This window comes from Pogoniulus pusillus, chromosome 19 (genome assembly GCF_015220805.1).
Source record: "Pogoniulus pusillus isolate bPogPus1 chromosome 19, bPogPus1.pri, whole genome shotgun sequence".
Lineage (NCBI taxonomy): Eukaryota > Metazoa > Chordata > Aves > Piciformes > Lybiidae > Pogoniulus > Pogoniulus pusillus.
In genome coordinates, this window is record NC_087282.1 from 12392395 (window position 1) to 12408287 (window position 15893).

The 15893-nt window shown below is 48.5% G+C and overlaps 1 protein-coding gene across 7 annotated transcripts in view; it reads left to right on the forward strand.

The window, feature by feature from the left end:
• Positions 1-15893, forward strand: part of ARHGEF9 (Cdc42 guanine nucleotide exchange factor 9) — a 252705-nt gene that overhangs the window by 27033 nt on the left and 209779 nt on the right. Inside the window, exons 2-3 of one of the 7 annotated variants that reach the window (XM_064159332.1) lie at positions 2541-5257; positions 15669-15813. In XM_064159332.1, coding sequence (XP_064015402.1) covers positions 2600-5257; positions 15669-15813 — 2803 coding nt within the window. In that variant the 5' untranslated portion in view covers positions 2541-2599. Of the gene's footprint in view, positions 1-2540; positions 5258-15668; positions 15814-15893 lie in introns of those variants that run through there. The other 6 variants (XM_064159333.1, XM_064159334.1, XM_064159330.1 and 3 more) reach the window with 6 other exon arrangements.

The following is a 15893-nucleotide window of genomic DNA, read 5'->3' on the forward strand; positions in this document are numbered from 1 at the left end:
CTGGCAATACCCAGGGTGTGTAGCTGTGGGAGGTGTAGCTGTGGAAGGTGTAACTGGCAATACCCGGGGTGTGTAGCTGTGGGAGATGTAGCTGTGGCAGGTGTAACTGGCAATACCCAGGGTGTGTAGCTGTGGGAGGTGTAGCTGTGGGAGGTGTAACTGGCAATACCCAGGGTGTGTAGCTGTGGGAGGTGTAGCTGTGGGAGGTGTAACTGGCAATACCCGGGGTGTGTAGCTGTGGGAGGTGTAGCTGTGGGAGGTGTAACTGGCAATACCCGGGGTGTGTAGCTGTTGGAGGTGTAGCTGTGGGAGGTGTAACTGGCAATACCCGGGGTGTGTAGCTGTGGAAGGTGTAGCTGTGGGAGGTGTAACTGGCAATACCCGGGGCGTGTAGCTGTGGGAGGTGTAGCTGTGGGAGGTGCATTTTGTGAGGGGCGAGTGCTGGGGGCTGTGCAGGCCGCTGTGAGGAGAGGCAGCACTGCCCGGTGCTGGGCATGGCCATCTACAGCGGCTGCACCACGGCCCAGAGCAGAGCCCCGGCTGGTGAAAGGTGGTTAAGGAAGGACAAAACCAGCAGAAAGGAGTGAGGATGGGTGAAGACCAAGGGAAGCTGTGCTGTGAGCGCCGAGGTTTGTGACAGTGAAGTGCGGGAGCAGGGCCATGTTCCCTGGCAGCAATGGCGGCCTGTGGAGGCCCCACAGGACAGGCGTGAGGGGAAGGGACAGGCGGCACAGAACCTGCCGTGTCCTGACCATACCTCTCCCGATTCCTCAGCCCCTTGCATCCCTTGGGAGGGGTTGGAGCAATTGGGAAGGAAGGAGGGAGGTAGAGCTATAAGGAGGGAAGTTGAGCCGTGGGCAAGAAGGGAGTGAGCGTGAGTAAGGTGTTGTGTTAGTTTCATCTTTGTTTCTTGTTATCCAAATCGATTTTAACTGGCAATAAATCCAACTAATTTTACTTGAGTTGGGTTTGTTCTGCCTGTAGTTGGTAAAGGATCCCCATATCTTTGTATCAACCCATGAGCTTTTTCATCTGAACTTCTCCCCTCTGTCCTGTTTAGGGAGGGAAGGTGGTAGGGTGGACATCTGGCACAGTCAACTCGCCGCAGAGCCAAACATTTGGTTTTGCCAGCCAGAGTACCACTTTGGTGCCAGAAATGCTCGTCACAAACCCTGTGTCATGGCTGTAGTGGAAGCCAGGTGACTTCTTCATTAAAAAAGTCGTGCATTAGTTGCTCCTGTTCAGGTTTTTGACCTCACTTGGCTGCGCTCTTGGTGTGTCTGCCATCCACAGAGGTCTCGTGGGTTATTGCTTATCGAAGCTAAATGTGGTGGAAAGGTAGGAAGAGAAGTTTATTTGATTGCAAGAATGAGCCTTTTTTTGTCCAGGAGGTGTCCAGGACATTAGCTGCTGCAATCATGACCTTTATTTTAATACAGTTGGTGAGGGTAATGTTGTTTTTTGTAGGTAGGAGGACTGCTCTTAGAGAGAGAGGAGTAAAATGGATGAGAGCAGGAGTGAAGCTGTTGCCTTTTTGTCAGAGTGCTGTAGGATGGCTGCCTGCTTTCTCTCTGCTCTCCCTGTGCTTGGGGTAAAACAGAGGGCTGTACTGCTTCTTCCTGCTCTTGCTTTCTTTTTCCTCCCTGGAAATTGAGGGAATTTAACCCCGTTTAGTGCCTAGTGTGAAGTTCTGCATGTCACAAAGGTAAAAACCGATGTGAAGACCTCCTTATGGAGCTGTAGCAGCAAGGCAGAGTGGGAGGTGCACCAACAGAAGAGAAACTTAAGGATCTCTATGAACAGGAGTATGAATGTATTCTCACAAAGAGTTTGGAGTGGTTTCTGTTACTGTAACACTTGCAGTTTTAATCCTATTCACTTAGGCTGGAACTCATTTGAGGGGAGCATGTGTTTTGAGTAGCACTGAGTGGTGACCAAGCAGCTTTCCTTTAGCAGTTCAGTTCCAGTAAAGGATTCCCATGCTGGTGCCATAGCTATAGTAAGAAAAACTTGGCTTGGATATTTCATGAGTTTTCTAATGTAGTATTTCAGACTTGCATTGGTTCCAGGAAAAGACTCATCCTGACTTTTCTTTGAATGCTTGCCTGAAGAGAGTGAACTTGTTGGGAGTTCGTTGCCGGTTCCTGGCAGATGGGGCTGGTGGAGATGACAGTGACATGTGCAGGGCTGCTTTACTGCAATTTCCTCTTTTCCTTTCTGTCTTTTACTCTGATTCATTTAGAGTCCTAGCCATTTGCAAACCAAACCTATGATTTATGGTGTTCTGTGTACACTTTGTGGTAACTTTATTAATGCAGGAAGTTTATTTGCTGTTGCTAAACCTAGCAGTCATTTAAATCAGATTTCAGCTGCTTTAGAGTTCAGACAGTTTAGAAGCAGTATTTCAGCCTCACTTGAAATCAGTGGCAAAACTACCACTGTCACTGGAGTAAGATTTGACCTGGGATACTTTAACAAATATGGCTTCTAAAAAAGCTTTTCCTAATTGCATTCCTCTGTTCTTCTTTTGTTTCCTTCAGTCTTGTGAAGAAAGCAATCTGAAGACCATGCAGCTGTGACCAGCTTGCAAGCCAGGGCGATGGAAGTTCTAGAGGGCCGCCAGCGTACTGGTTCCGTGGTAGCTCCAAATGGATATGCCAACAGGATTTTCCAAGCAAACATGGAGGATGGGAGTCCTGTCAAGCTGGAGGGCTGTAGTGCTGAGCACTGCACCTCCAGTGACGCGATCCCCAGCGACCGGGAGGAAGCACCCAGGTATAAGAAGATGACCAAGGGCAGCCGGATCTGGAATTTCGTTAGACGAAGGAAGGGACTCTCGGCCAATAAGGAAAGACCCCAGTCCATGATCCTGCTGGGAGTTACCTCTGAGGTCACAGAAGTAAAAAAGCCATCTTTCATGGACAGGGTGAGGCCATCAAAAAAGGGAAGAACCTCCAGGACGGCTAAGAACACAGATTTGAGAGCATCCACAGTCCAGGTTCCCTGTGACCCAGAGGAGGACCACCATGGCACTGGGCAAAGAGCTATCTACAGGGTTAAGAAACCAAGTGATGGTCGGAGGCCCTCCCGCCACTCCTACGCGGGGTACATTGACGATTTGGATTCTTCTTTTGAAGACATAGAGCTGAACATCAGCATTCCTGAAATTGATGTCAGTGAAAGCAAATGTCTCAGGGATATTAATGTCAGGTTACACAGTGAGGATAATGATAGCAACTGCCATAAAATACCAGCTAGAAAGAGTGAGTCTTTGAATTTTGAGAGTTTGAAGAGCCCTTCAGTTATAGAAGGGGACAATCAAAAGAGGTGTGCTGTGCTCCCACAGGAGAGCAGAAGAGGGAGAAGCTCTGATGTCTGGAACTATCTGAAAGGAATTTCATTAACTGGCAAAGATAATTCAAAGCTTCCAGATCAAAGGGCTGAAACCAATTTCCAGAACTTAGAAAATATAACTGATCCTTCTGCTTCTTATTTGGACTTTGATACGAGATGTGAGGAGAATCTCAGCCAGCGAAAAAAATCAAACAGTGCAACCAAAGCCACCCACTTTGGGGGTGTTGTGAGGTTCTTCACCAGTGTGGCTGAGGCAGCTCGAAGGCTGCGAGGCTCTTCAAAGGCTTTTTCACCTGATGAGAAAAGGCCTCAGCGGAGTTTCCGTGGCTGGAAGCAGGATGTGACCTCCCACAAAGAGGGCTTGGTTATCGAGAACGACAGCGCAAGGGCGTTCTGCACGGTGGGAGCGTGTCTGCAGTCCCCAGATTCAGGCATGTGGGACAATCTCAGCTTTGAGAGTTTGGTGGGGAAGGAGCCCATGCAGCATTGCAAAGCCACAGAGGTGTGTCACAATGTTGGTTCCTCTGCCCTGGGCAGTGAGAATGGTAAGTTTAATGAAAGATCACTTGCACCCTTTGGGCCAGAACTGTCCATTTCCCGCTTGCCAGAGCATGCAGATGATTCTTTCATAGAGCTAAACACTAAAGACCCCCCCGAGGATCTGACTGACTTTCCACAGATGACTTTGGGTGAACAAACTGAGGATTCAGACAGTACTCCAGAGAAGACACAGGTCATGAGCAGGGATGTGCAAAGTTCTCAAGGTCTTCCTGTGAATAATCTGGATACTGCAGACCTGGGCCATTCTCCAGCTGCTGATGGTGACTTCCCTGCAGTGGCTGAGGTGCTGATCCACTCTTCACAGACTTTGCTGACTAAACTTGATACTGAGGACGTGGCTTATGCTCCAGTGGCTGCTAAAAACATGGATCCATCTCCAGCAGTGGCTCAGGAGCTTTCAAGGACAGAACTGGATATGCAGGACTTGAGAAATCCTGAGCTACATTTGCAAGACTTGTCTAGAGGTGAGCTGGGGATTCGAGATACTGGCAGTACTCTGGAGAAAGCACAGGTCATAGGCAGGGATCTGATGTGTTCTCAAGCTCTCCCTGTGAATAATCTGTGTGCTGTAGATCCAGGCTGTTCTCCAGCTGCAGATGGTGACCTTTCTGCAGTGACTGAGGATCTGATCCAGCTTCCACAGGTGCCCTTAACTGAACCTAATACTAAGGACATGGGCTGTGCTCCAGTGGTTGCTGAAGACATGGATCCATCTCCAGCAGTGGCCCAGGAACTTTCAAGGACAGAACTGGATATGCAGGACTTGAGAAATCATGAGTTGCCTTTGCAAGACTTGTCTAGAGATGAGCTGGAGATTCAGAACTTGAGCACTACTCCAGAGAAGACACAGGTTGTAGGTGAGGACCTACCATGTTCTGAAGGTTTTCCTGTGAATCATCTGGATTCTGTGGACTTGGGCCACTCTTCAGATGCAGAGGGTGACATTTGTGCAGTGACTGGGGCACTGATCCAACTCCCACAGGTGACCCTGATGGAAGAGATTGAAGACATGAGCAGTACTCTGGAGAAGACACAGGCTATGGGCAGGGATCTGCCACGTTCTCAAGGTCTTCCTGTGAATAACCTGGATGCTGTGGCCCTGGGCTGTTCTCCAGTGGTTGGTATTGACATTTCTGTGGTGACTATTTTAAAATGCACAGCAGGACAGGTTTTGGAGGAGGCTGACTGCCACCTTAAAAAGCGTGGAACCACTTCCTTTGTAGAAGAGAGCTCTCTGGATCTAATGGACGGGGAGGATCAGTTTGACTGTGACGATGAGTGCCGGCCCTTCCAGGTGCGCGTCTCCAGGATCGTCTCCTCAGGACGCCTCAAAAATGGAAAGGTAAGAGGAGCCTCTTCTGTAATGATTTCTATAAGCCCCTACTCCTAAACATCTCCTAGTCCCCCTTGCTCCAAGAAGGATATTGAGAGGCTGGAGGGGGTCCAGAGAAGGGCAATGAAGCTGGTGAATGATCTAGAGCAGCAACTGAGGACACAGGGAAACTTTGGAGGATCAACTGAGGGTTGTTCAGCAGAAGATGAGGGGAGATCTTCTGCCTCTCTACACTCCCTGAAAGGAGGCTGGAGCCAGGTGAGGGTTAGCCTCTTCTCCTGTCACTTGTTCCTTGGGAGAAGAGTGAATGCCCTAAAGTTCTGCTCTATGGGAGGTTTAGATTGAACATGAGGAATAATTTCTTTGACAGGAGGATTGTCAAGCCCTGGTCCAGGCTGCCCAGGGCAGTGGTAGAGTCCACATCCCTGGAGGACTTTAGGAGCTGTGACTATGTGGCACTGAGTGATGTGGTTTAGTGGTGACCTGGCAGTGCTGGGTTAGTGATTTGACTTGACAAGCTTAAAGATCCTTTCCAGCCCAGATGAATCCGTGATTTTATGATCTTATGAAGATGATTATCCCTTGACAATAAGCACCTTGATTGAATAAGCAAAAGGTGGGCCATGGTGGTGGCTCTAATTATGGCAGTGTATTCCTCTTTGTTACTAGCAAGTCTTTCTAAGCCCTTAAAATTGTCAAATACATTGAAGTGATTACTGCATTTGAACACTAGGAAACCTCAGAAGTCCCATAGGTAAGGAAATCATACAAGCAGGATGAGAAAAGGCTTCCTAAGGCTGATAAATTTCCCCAATAGCTCTCAACCCATCACTTATCTCTCTGTCTGGGGCCCAAATCTGTGAGCAGTTGCAGCCATATCAGCTGTGCCAGGCTCACATTGCTCTTTGCCAGTTGTGAAATCAGTGGGCAAACCATCTTTGTTGTCTCTGTTGATTAGCTAAGGCTGAAATAATGACTTTTGCCAAGGAGGGAAATTGAATCAATTAATGAAGAAACTTTCTCCTTTGGGCTTGGAGGGGACCAATGATGTTACACAGGTGATGACACAAATCCCTGTTGGAAAAGGAGTCACTGCAACTTCTGAGCCAAGAGGGGAAGTGTTTGAAAATTGGCAGTGGATTAAAAATGTCGGGAGGGGAAAAAGAAATCTGCACTTCTGACTCACAGCTGCAGTGGGCAGCAGCATTGTTAGTTATTCCTGGAGTTGTTTTTCTGCTTCCATTTTGTGTAGTACAAGAAAATACAGACGGCTTGCTGTGCAATTGCAGGAACTTGAGGAGTGGTTAGTCACTTCCGGTGCTGTCTGGGAGAAATGGTTTCAGGAGGAGCTTCAATGAGAGGGCTGTGGTAGGATGGCCCTTCACAGGGATGGAGGTGGAAGTGTTCTAGGTAGCAGAGAGATAACAGAGGTGTGGACGGATGGAGGAGAGCAGAGGGAGCACTGCACTTTTTTCCCAGAGCAGCCACACAGGGTCACAAAACTACTTCAGTTGGAAAAGATCTGTAAGATCATTGAGTCCAATCATCAACCTAACTCCACCATGGTCATTAAAGCATGTCCCAAACTGCCACGTCCATGCATTTCTTGAACACCTCCGGGGCAGTGACTCCACCGTCACCACCTCCCTGGGCAGCCTGTGCCTGCCATTCTTGCAGGAAAGAAACTTCTTAATCTCCAACCTAAAACTCCACTGGCACAATTTCGAAGCTACTTCCTCTCATTCTGTCACCTGATACTAGGGAGAAGAAATTGACCCCCACCTCACTGCAGCCTCCTTTCAGGGAGTTGTAGAGAGCATGGAGGTCTCCCCTCAGCCTCCTTTTCTCCACACTGAACAACCCCAGTTCCCTCAGCTGCTGCTCACCAGCCCTGTGGTGAGCCTTCCCATCTCTGCTCTCTTTGGGCAATGGCTGCATGCCTCATGGCAGAGCGCTTGGGCCAAAACCATTGCTAGGTCAGCTGTGCCCAGGAGATGCCATAAGCCCCCAGCTCAGCTGGTACAGCTTACAAATGCTGTAAGAAACTTACTACGGTGTTTGAGATAACAGGACAGGAAACCTCCCCCCGGTTCCCGTTGAGCGTGGCGATAGCAGAGTGACCTCGGAGCTGCTGTGGCTTCCGGCTTCACGTAAGGGCTGCTGCCTCAGGAGGCAGAAACAGCAGTGGGGTGGGAGCCCTGCTTTGTGAATGCCCCCCTGCACTCCCCTATCTCAGGCTAGGGGTTCAGAGGTGTGCAGTGATTGTGGGGGCAGTGTCAAACCCAGACCCAGTGTATAGTCCTGGATAGAAGCAGAACTATAGAATCTACTGCAGCAGCAGGGCTCCACAGCTCAAGAGAGACAGGAACCTACTGGAGAGAGTCCAATGGAGAGCCACAGAGGGGGACTGGGGGACTCAAGCATCTGCCCTATGGAGAGACCTGGGGCTGTTTAGTCTGGAGAAGAGAAGACTGAGAGGAGATCTCATCAACATCTCTAACTATCTGAGGAGTGGGTGTCATAGAATCATAGAATGAACTAGGTTGGAAGAGACCTCCAAGATCATCCAGTCCAACCCACCACCCAGCCCCATCCAGTCAACTAGACCATGGCACTAAGTGCCTCATCCAGTCTTTGCTTGAAGACCTCCAGGGACGTTGCCCAATCTCTTTTCAGTGGTGTGCAGTAGTAAGGAACAACGGCTACAAACTGGAACATGGAAGGTTTCACCTCAACATAAGGAGGAACTTCTTTACAGTGGGGGTCACAGAGCACTGGAACAGGCTGCCCAGAGAGGTTGTGGAGTCTCCTTCTCTGGAGACTTTCGAAACCTGCCTGGATGCATTCCTGTGCAAACTACCCTAGGGGATCCTGCTTTTGGCAGGGGGGGTTGGAATCACTGATCTCTGGAGGTCTCTTCAAACCTCTGATACTCTGTGATTTCAGTGACAGATGTCCTGAGATGCCCGAGGGGGTTCATAGAATCATAGATTGGTTTGGTTTGAAGGGACCTTTAAAGGTTGTCTAACCCAACCCCCTACAGTGAATAAGGACGTAGGATGGCTTGAGTTGGATTTGCTTTTCTGTCTCTCACCAGGGAGTGGCATTTGGAAATGTTCTACTGAAAATAAACATGCAAGAGGAGTAACTCCAGCCTGAGCACCACAGTAGCACCACAGTCCAACCTCTTACTGTTTTAGAGCTCCATCCAGATCTTTGTTGGTACTTGTTGTTCGCCCTCCTGCCTCTGCTTCAGGATGCTTTATGTTACTCAAAGGATTTATATTTCAAGTGAAACACTCAGCTCCATGTAGGCAGAAGGTGCTGCTGGGACAGAGTGGCTTGGCTTGGTCAGCTCCTGTGAGCAGGCACTGTGGCAGCTTTAAGTGTGCTGGCAGTGCAAACAGATAGCTCAAGCAAATGCTCACTGAAGAAAAGACATTGAGGTCCCAGAGAGGGTGCAGAAGGAGGGCAATGTGGCAGACAGAGTGTCTAGAGGTAAAGTTTTCTGAGGAGCAGTTGAGGGAACTGGGGTTAACTTGGAGAAGGGAGGCTAAGGGAGACCTGGCTCTCTACAACTCCATGAAAGGAGATTAGAGATAGGTGTGGGGTTTGGTTTCTTCCAAGGCAAAAGGGACAGGATGAGAGGAAATGGTCTCAAGTTGCCCTAGCAGCAGTTTAGGTTGGGTTATTAGAAGGAACTTTTTCACTGAAAGGGTTCTCAAAGACTAGAATAGGGTCCCCAGGGGGGACGGTTGAATCCTCATCCCTGAAGGTCTTTAAAAAGGGGCAGAAATCTGGTGCTAAATCACATCCCTCAGCACCATACTTTAGGTAGAGTTAGGATATGCTTGGACTTGATGATTTTAAAGGTAATTTTCAACCAAAATGATTCTATGAAAAGCACAAAAGTGCTGGTTCTCATTGAGGCTCCTGCCCAAACCCCCTGGGAGATAGTTTAAGAGGTTGAGGCTGGTGTAGCCCAAAGCAAGCTGGAGTGGGATTTAGGGGATTTGTACACTGGGCCTGGCAGCACAAGCAAATCAGTTTGGCTCTGCTCTCCTGCAATTTGTGCCCCTGTTTTGTGCTTTCCTAGTCTTGCCTTTTCAAATTTTGATGTCTTTGGGAAGGAGCTAAGTGAAGTTATGGGCAAGTAGTAGCCCAGTAGGATTTGGTCCTAATGTTCCAAAGGAAAGAGCATTGCAGCAGCATTTAATAGGAAGTGCAGCTGCAGAAAAGTCAAAAACCACTTCTCAAGCTGTGCTCCTGCCTAGTTGCTTTCTGACCTCACCCCAAATTCTCATTTGTTCTGGGAACTTCTGAAACACTGCAGATAAAAACACTTGGAAGAACTGATAGAACAGTAAAGGTCAAATTAGATTGTTGGTGGGAAATGAATGACTGATTCACCACTCGCACAGCTGCAACCGGGGACTGAAAGTGCCTTCCTTAATTGGAGAGATAGGTGTCTGTCAAGTGTGGGATTGCAACATCTCTGTGAGGAGCAAAGGCTGAGAGCCCTGAGGCTGCTGAGCCTCGAGAAGAGCACCCTGAGAGGGGATCTGAGCAATGCTCAGCAAGAGATAAAGGATGGAGGGCAAGAGGATGGGGCCAGACCCTTGTCAGTGGTGCTCAGTGACAGGACAAGGGACAACGGGCACAAAGTGGAACCCAGGAAGTTCCACCTGAGCAGGAGGAGAAAAATCTTTGTTGTGAGTGTGCTGGAATCCTGGAGCAGGCTGCCCAGAGAGATTGTAGAGTCTCCTTGTCTGGAGACATCCCAAACCCTCCTGGTCATGGTGATCCCAGGCAAGCTGCTGTGGGTGACCCTGCTTTAGCAAGGGGTTTAGACTATGTGAGGTCTCTTTCAGCCCTCACCATGCTCGGGTTCTGTGGTAGGAGAAACAACCGAGAGATGACATGGAGGTTTTACTGAATTTTGGACCTTTTAAGGCCCTCACCAATGATGAAAGTTTCCATTTTTCGTGTTCCAACTGAAGTCAATTATCTTCATCCTACCTCTTCCAACCCCGCAGCATCCTGCTGCTGCTGCTGGGAGTCAGACACAGCCCCAGAAGTTGTTTTTGACCACTTTCAGTAGCTTGTGGTGATGTTTGGGTAGAAGGAAGCTTTGCTAACATGTTAACTACTTTCTGACATTTCCATTGTGGTGTCAAACCACCCTGTGTGCCTTGGACAGAGCTGTTGGGCGATTTGATATCTCCTTTGGGAAGGAGATGAGGAAAGGCTGCAAAATATCCATCTCACTTCAGATTTCAGGCATTAGTTAGAAGATTTAGGATCCACTGCAGAGCATTTTGGTTTGTGTCACTCTTGCAATGAGGAGCAGGGAGTTTTCACTGTGGGCTTTCTATGCCCTCTGCTGGCTTCCTTATGAAATAAGAATTTATTTGAATGGAACAGAAAACACCTCTAAAAAAATAATTGCTAGGATTTTGAATGTTCTCTCCAGTTTGCTGCTGGCTGTTGTGGCTGCACCTAGGCACCACTTTGTTTTGTGAAGCTGTTTTCTGGGGGAATGCTGCTTACAAGTGTGGAAGTGATTTCCATAGGTTTGTCAACTTGGGCTAGAGGTATCTGTCTTGTAGGATGAGTTGCCAGGCTCCAAAGATGCCCCAGGTTTCCCAGACAGTTTGGGTTCAGAGCCCTGTGAGGGGCTGTAGGATCAAACTCTCTTGTCAGTGTCACAGCAGGTGGCTGCAGATCACAGAATCAGAGGATTGGTTTGGGAAAGACTTTAAGATTAAGCAGAGCCATTAACACAGCACAGTGAGATCACCACTAAGCCAAGTCCCTGAACACCTAATTTCCATGGCTTTGAAACCCCTCTGAGGATGGGGACTCCACCACTGTTCTGGGCAGCCTGGGCCAGGGCTTGGCAACCCTTTTGGGGAAGAAATTGTTCCTTATGTCCAACCTAAACCTCCCCTGGCATAACTTGAGGCCATTTCCTCTTGTCCTGTCACTTCTTCCTTGGTAGAAGAGACCAACCTCCATCTGGCTCCAACCTTCTTTCAGAAGCTTGCTGAGAGTGAGAAGGTCTCCCATGAACCTCCTATTTCTCCACTGTAGACAACTCTAGTTGTTTCATCTACTTCTCCTCACCAGAGCTGTGCTCTAGACTCTACACCATCTTCATGAGGTGTTATACTCCAGCGTCCATCGAGTTTGTTCTGAGTCTTGTGCTCAGAATCAGATCTGTCCCGGTACCATCAAGACACTCCATGCTATAGAGCAGGAATGTGAATGGTTCCTGCTGATGGTGCAGGATCAGAGCTCTCATGGTGTCATGAGGTGCTGTGATTTCTGTGCAGTAGCTGCATGCTGTGTGGGAAAAGCAGTGCCTCTCCCTGTGTGGTGGGTCTGACTGGAAGCACAGGATTACTGATTTGCCTGAGCCTGCACATGCCAGAGGATGTTTGTAGATTTGCTCTCTGATAACTGGGGCATATCTCAGATCCTCCTACAGCTTTGGAGTTGCACTTCAGTGCAGCAGCTGCCAGTGTCTGTTCAGGAGGGGATGATAAAACTACTTTCTTTTTCTGTGTTTGAGGAGAAATTTCCAGTGATGTACAGCAACTTCTCCTAATGACTTAAGCTTGAGAGTGTTTTGTTGGCTCTCTGCTACAGAACATTTAGGGAGAAGCTGCAGAAATGGGACTGCTGAGGTGATTTGTCTTTCGCCTTCCCCACTCTGTGGCGTGATTCTGACAGGGAAATGGATATTTCTGAGAGCTGATCTTCAGAGCTTGCTCCATCTCCTGGTTACTGGCAGTAAACTGTGTCTCAGCCTACGGCTGGGAGTTGTGCTTACAAAAGACTTTGTAGTCTTTCCAAATGCAGAAATAGCACTTTCCTTTCTAAATCCTGCTGTTGCCAACAGAGCACTTACGCTGCGCTCTGCAGCAAGCTTCCACTTAGTTGCAGAATGAGGATTCTGTGTATTTATGGCTTTTAATATAGCTCTGTCTGACAATCATCTTATTTTTAGAGGAGACAAAACCTCTCCAGCCTATCTCCAAGCTGTTCAGATTTTTCTGTTTTTAATAGCCACGAGGTGCTAGCAATATCTTGAATTAAAGCTTATATTTAGTGCTAACTAGAGTAGGGTAGGGTTTTTTTTAGGAAGCATATATTTAGGATTGTCAGGGGAAGGCAGGTGGAGTTTGCAAAGCTGATGGGCCTTGTGTGTCTCTGTAACAGCACTGAAAACACAGATAACTCAGATTTGCACATGGCTTCTTAAAGTACTTGTTGGATCTTGTGCTTATCTAGTTCTCACCCTCAAAGTTACAACAGTCCACCTCCTGCCGTCCTTGGTGCTGTGTAGTGATGTGGATGGGGACCTGTGGGCATTGCTGGCTGGTGTGCTGAAGGGATTATGTGGCCAAATCTCCTCTGAGTGGAAGGTTTGCTTTGGGGTTTACCTCCTCCCAGCTGTTACCCAGTCAAGAGAAGCATACTGGGTCACTGGGCATGGTGCTGGGAGCAGGGACTGGGAGATGAAGCCTTAATTCATCCCGCTGTGCTTTTGGGGTAATTATAGCCTGTCTGCTTCGTTCTTCATCTGTAAATAAAGACAATGGCCTGTCAGTGAAAACTGGGGCTGCTGGAGCCTCCAGGGCAGGTAGACCAAACCATATGGGGCACCCAGTTAGTAGTTGGGCTGTGGAAATATTACAAGTCTGCTCTAATTGAAGCTAGAAGCCTCCCAGTGAGCAGCACCTCCTGTTTTGTTCTCCTGACCTTTGTAAACTGGTATTTCTGTTGATTTCTTGACTTCAAGATTACACATGAGGCTTCCATGGGGTCATGTCACAGAGGATAAAACGAAAAGAAGTAGTTGGGATGGTGATTTATAGAAAGAAGCTTTCATTCTGCAAAGTGTCGCTGCATGAGTGACAGAATCCCAGCATCATGGGGTTGGAAGGGATCTCTGGGGATCTTCCAGTCCAGCCCCCATGCTAAAGCAGAATCACCCACAGCAGCTTGGCCAGGATTACAATGTCAGGTTTGTGCCCGTTGCCTCTTGTCCTGTTCCTGGGTACCACCAAGAAGAACATGGCCTCATTGTCTTGCCACCCATCCTTTAGCTCTTGATCAGCATTGAGAAGATTCCTGAACCCTGTCCCTCGGCATCACACCTCCATGGCTCTGAAATCCCTCCAGGGATAGGAACTACACCACTGCCCTACACAACTTGTTCCAGGCCTTGACAAACTTTTTGGGAAGGAGATTGTTTCTCATATCCAGTCTAAACCTCCCCTGGTGCAACTTGAGGCTGTTTCCTCTTGTCCTGTTGCTTTTCTTTGGGGAAAAAGGCCAACTCCCTCCTGGCTTCAGCCTCTGTTTAGGTGTTGCTGCACATAAGTATCCCCTGTTTCATGCCACATAACAAGCTAGGCCTCAATACTTCTGGGAAAGAAGCTAGAAAAAATCCCAAGGGTAACAATGCTAAAGAACGATCTGAAGCTGATGTCCTTGGTGGAGTTGTTGCAGAGTGAGGTGAGGCACCTGCAAGCAGCTATGTACATCTCCCCAGTCCAGTCACACCAGGAGAAGATATAGGAAGGTATCTGGAAAGAAAAGCATCTTTGCTTAGAGAAACTTGACTTTACAGGTACTGGGTTGCAGGAAGCTCAGTGCCCTTCATTAGCAGCTCAGTCATGCAAGACTCAGCTTTTAAGATCACAGAATCGCAAAAACATTCAGGTTGGAAAAGACTCTTAGGATCACCAATTCAAACCGATATCCATGCTCTACAAGGTTCACCCTAAACCATATCCCCAAGCACCACATCCCAAATGATTTTCAAACACATCCAAGGTTGGTGACTCCACCACCTCCCTGGGCAGCTCATTCCAATGCCTGACCACTTTCTGTGAAAAAAAAATTCATCCTATCTAGTTTAAACCTACCCAGTTGCAGCTTGAGGCCATTCCCTCTTGTTCTGTCACTGTTTAGCTGTGAGAAGAGACCAGCACCAACCTTTCCACAGATGTTCTTTTGCAGTTGCAAAGTGTGTCAGGTCTGTGTGCACATGGAGAGTCCTTTCTCTGCCCAGCAGGCTCCCTGTACCCTCCCGATGACTCCAGCAGCCCAGCTGCTCTTGTGTTCATTCACCTCCTGTCCTCTTCATAGACCGTCCAGTTATGAAACTGGAAAAGACCTTGTATGACCCCTGGAAATACCTGGAAGGGAGTGTTTTGTTAAGGTTTTTAGGAGTGAGGAAAATGACATCCTGTTGCTAATTTAATTTGCTTCTATGTGGATCTTCTTACCAGGAAGACTGCTGAGTTTTGCAGGAGTTGCTCTTGCTGGGTATCCCAGCTTTATTCTAAGCGCTTCTAACTTTTCTTTTCCTCCTACTGTGGGCACTGCTGGGTGAGCACCCGCTTGGGTTGTCCTCCTAAACCTCACCATTGTAAGTCTCTTGTTCTCCTCAGTGACTGTCAAGTGCTGGACATCTCCCTGAAAAATCCTCTAGTTCCATTTTCCAGGTCGTACTGGTGTCTCTTGATTGTGACCATACATGAAGACCAGTGGTGACTGCTAGTTGTAACCAGTTTCCTGTAGGCCACCAAAGGATGCATCTCCTAGTTCAGTTCAGAAGTGCCCATTGATGCAGCCCTCCTAGCTGTCCAGTTCACTGTGCTTTGAGTGCACTAGTTGTTCTTACCCTTAGGAGTCTCCCCTGGGCTTTCCACACTTCAGCCATGTTCCTGGCAGCAGCCTGTTTAATCTCTGCCTTGGGTGCTTGGTCCTTCTTTGAGCAATGTGGGAGGAGTGATGGCATCAGGGTCATCTACAGCTGTGCCTTTGGCCAGGACTTTGCTGGCCTTGACACCAGCTTAGGGCCTGATTTCCTGTCTGGACCTTGGTCCTGCCTCACCACCATGGTGCCAGCTACCACAGCTTTGTCTGACCTTGGTCTGTAAAACTGACTCACCTGTTTTACCACAGACCTGCTTCATTTCCATGAATATGTGAAATGATCTGAAATCTAGCTGACCCTGGTCACCATCCTCAGACTTAGCCTGATCCATTGCTTGGGCACTGTGGTATGGAGCAGACAAAATGCTGTGCAGAAAGCAGACCTGTTCATCCCATGTCACTCTCTGAAGCATCTTGGAGGCTAAGTGGTACTGGAAGTTGTTGGGCTTAAGCATCGTGAGCTGTGTTCAGGATTTGAGCCCCCTGTGGTGGGAGTTTGGCTTCTCCAATGCCAAAACCAACAAGTCTTAGCCTTTCAGTCAAAAAAGTGGGATCCAGTGCAGCTTCAGTGAGAGGTCAAAGGTATGTTGGAGTGTCTTGACAATGCTGCATGTCGCTGTGTTCCGTGAAGGCTTTATCCGAGGTTTGACACCTGACAGTAAAACTCTGCCCCTTCTCTTGCCAGCCAATGTCACATCCTCAGCCCTCCCCACAAGCAGCACCCTTCAAAGTCCTCGTGGAGAGATGTCGCTCCGAGCCCCTCTCCCAGAGCACCCCAATGGGGCTGGACCAGGTGGGAGGGCGCATGCAGCACTTGCTCAAGAGACGCGGTGAGTACCTTTGGGCTGTTTCTCCTCTGGGTTTGTTCTTTTTGGTCTTGCCTGTGCTGCAGCTCAAGCCAGTACCGTGT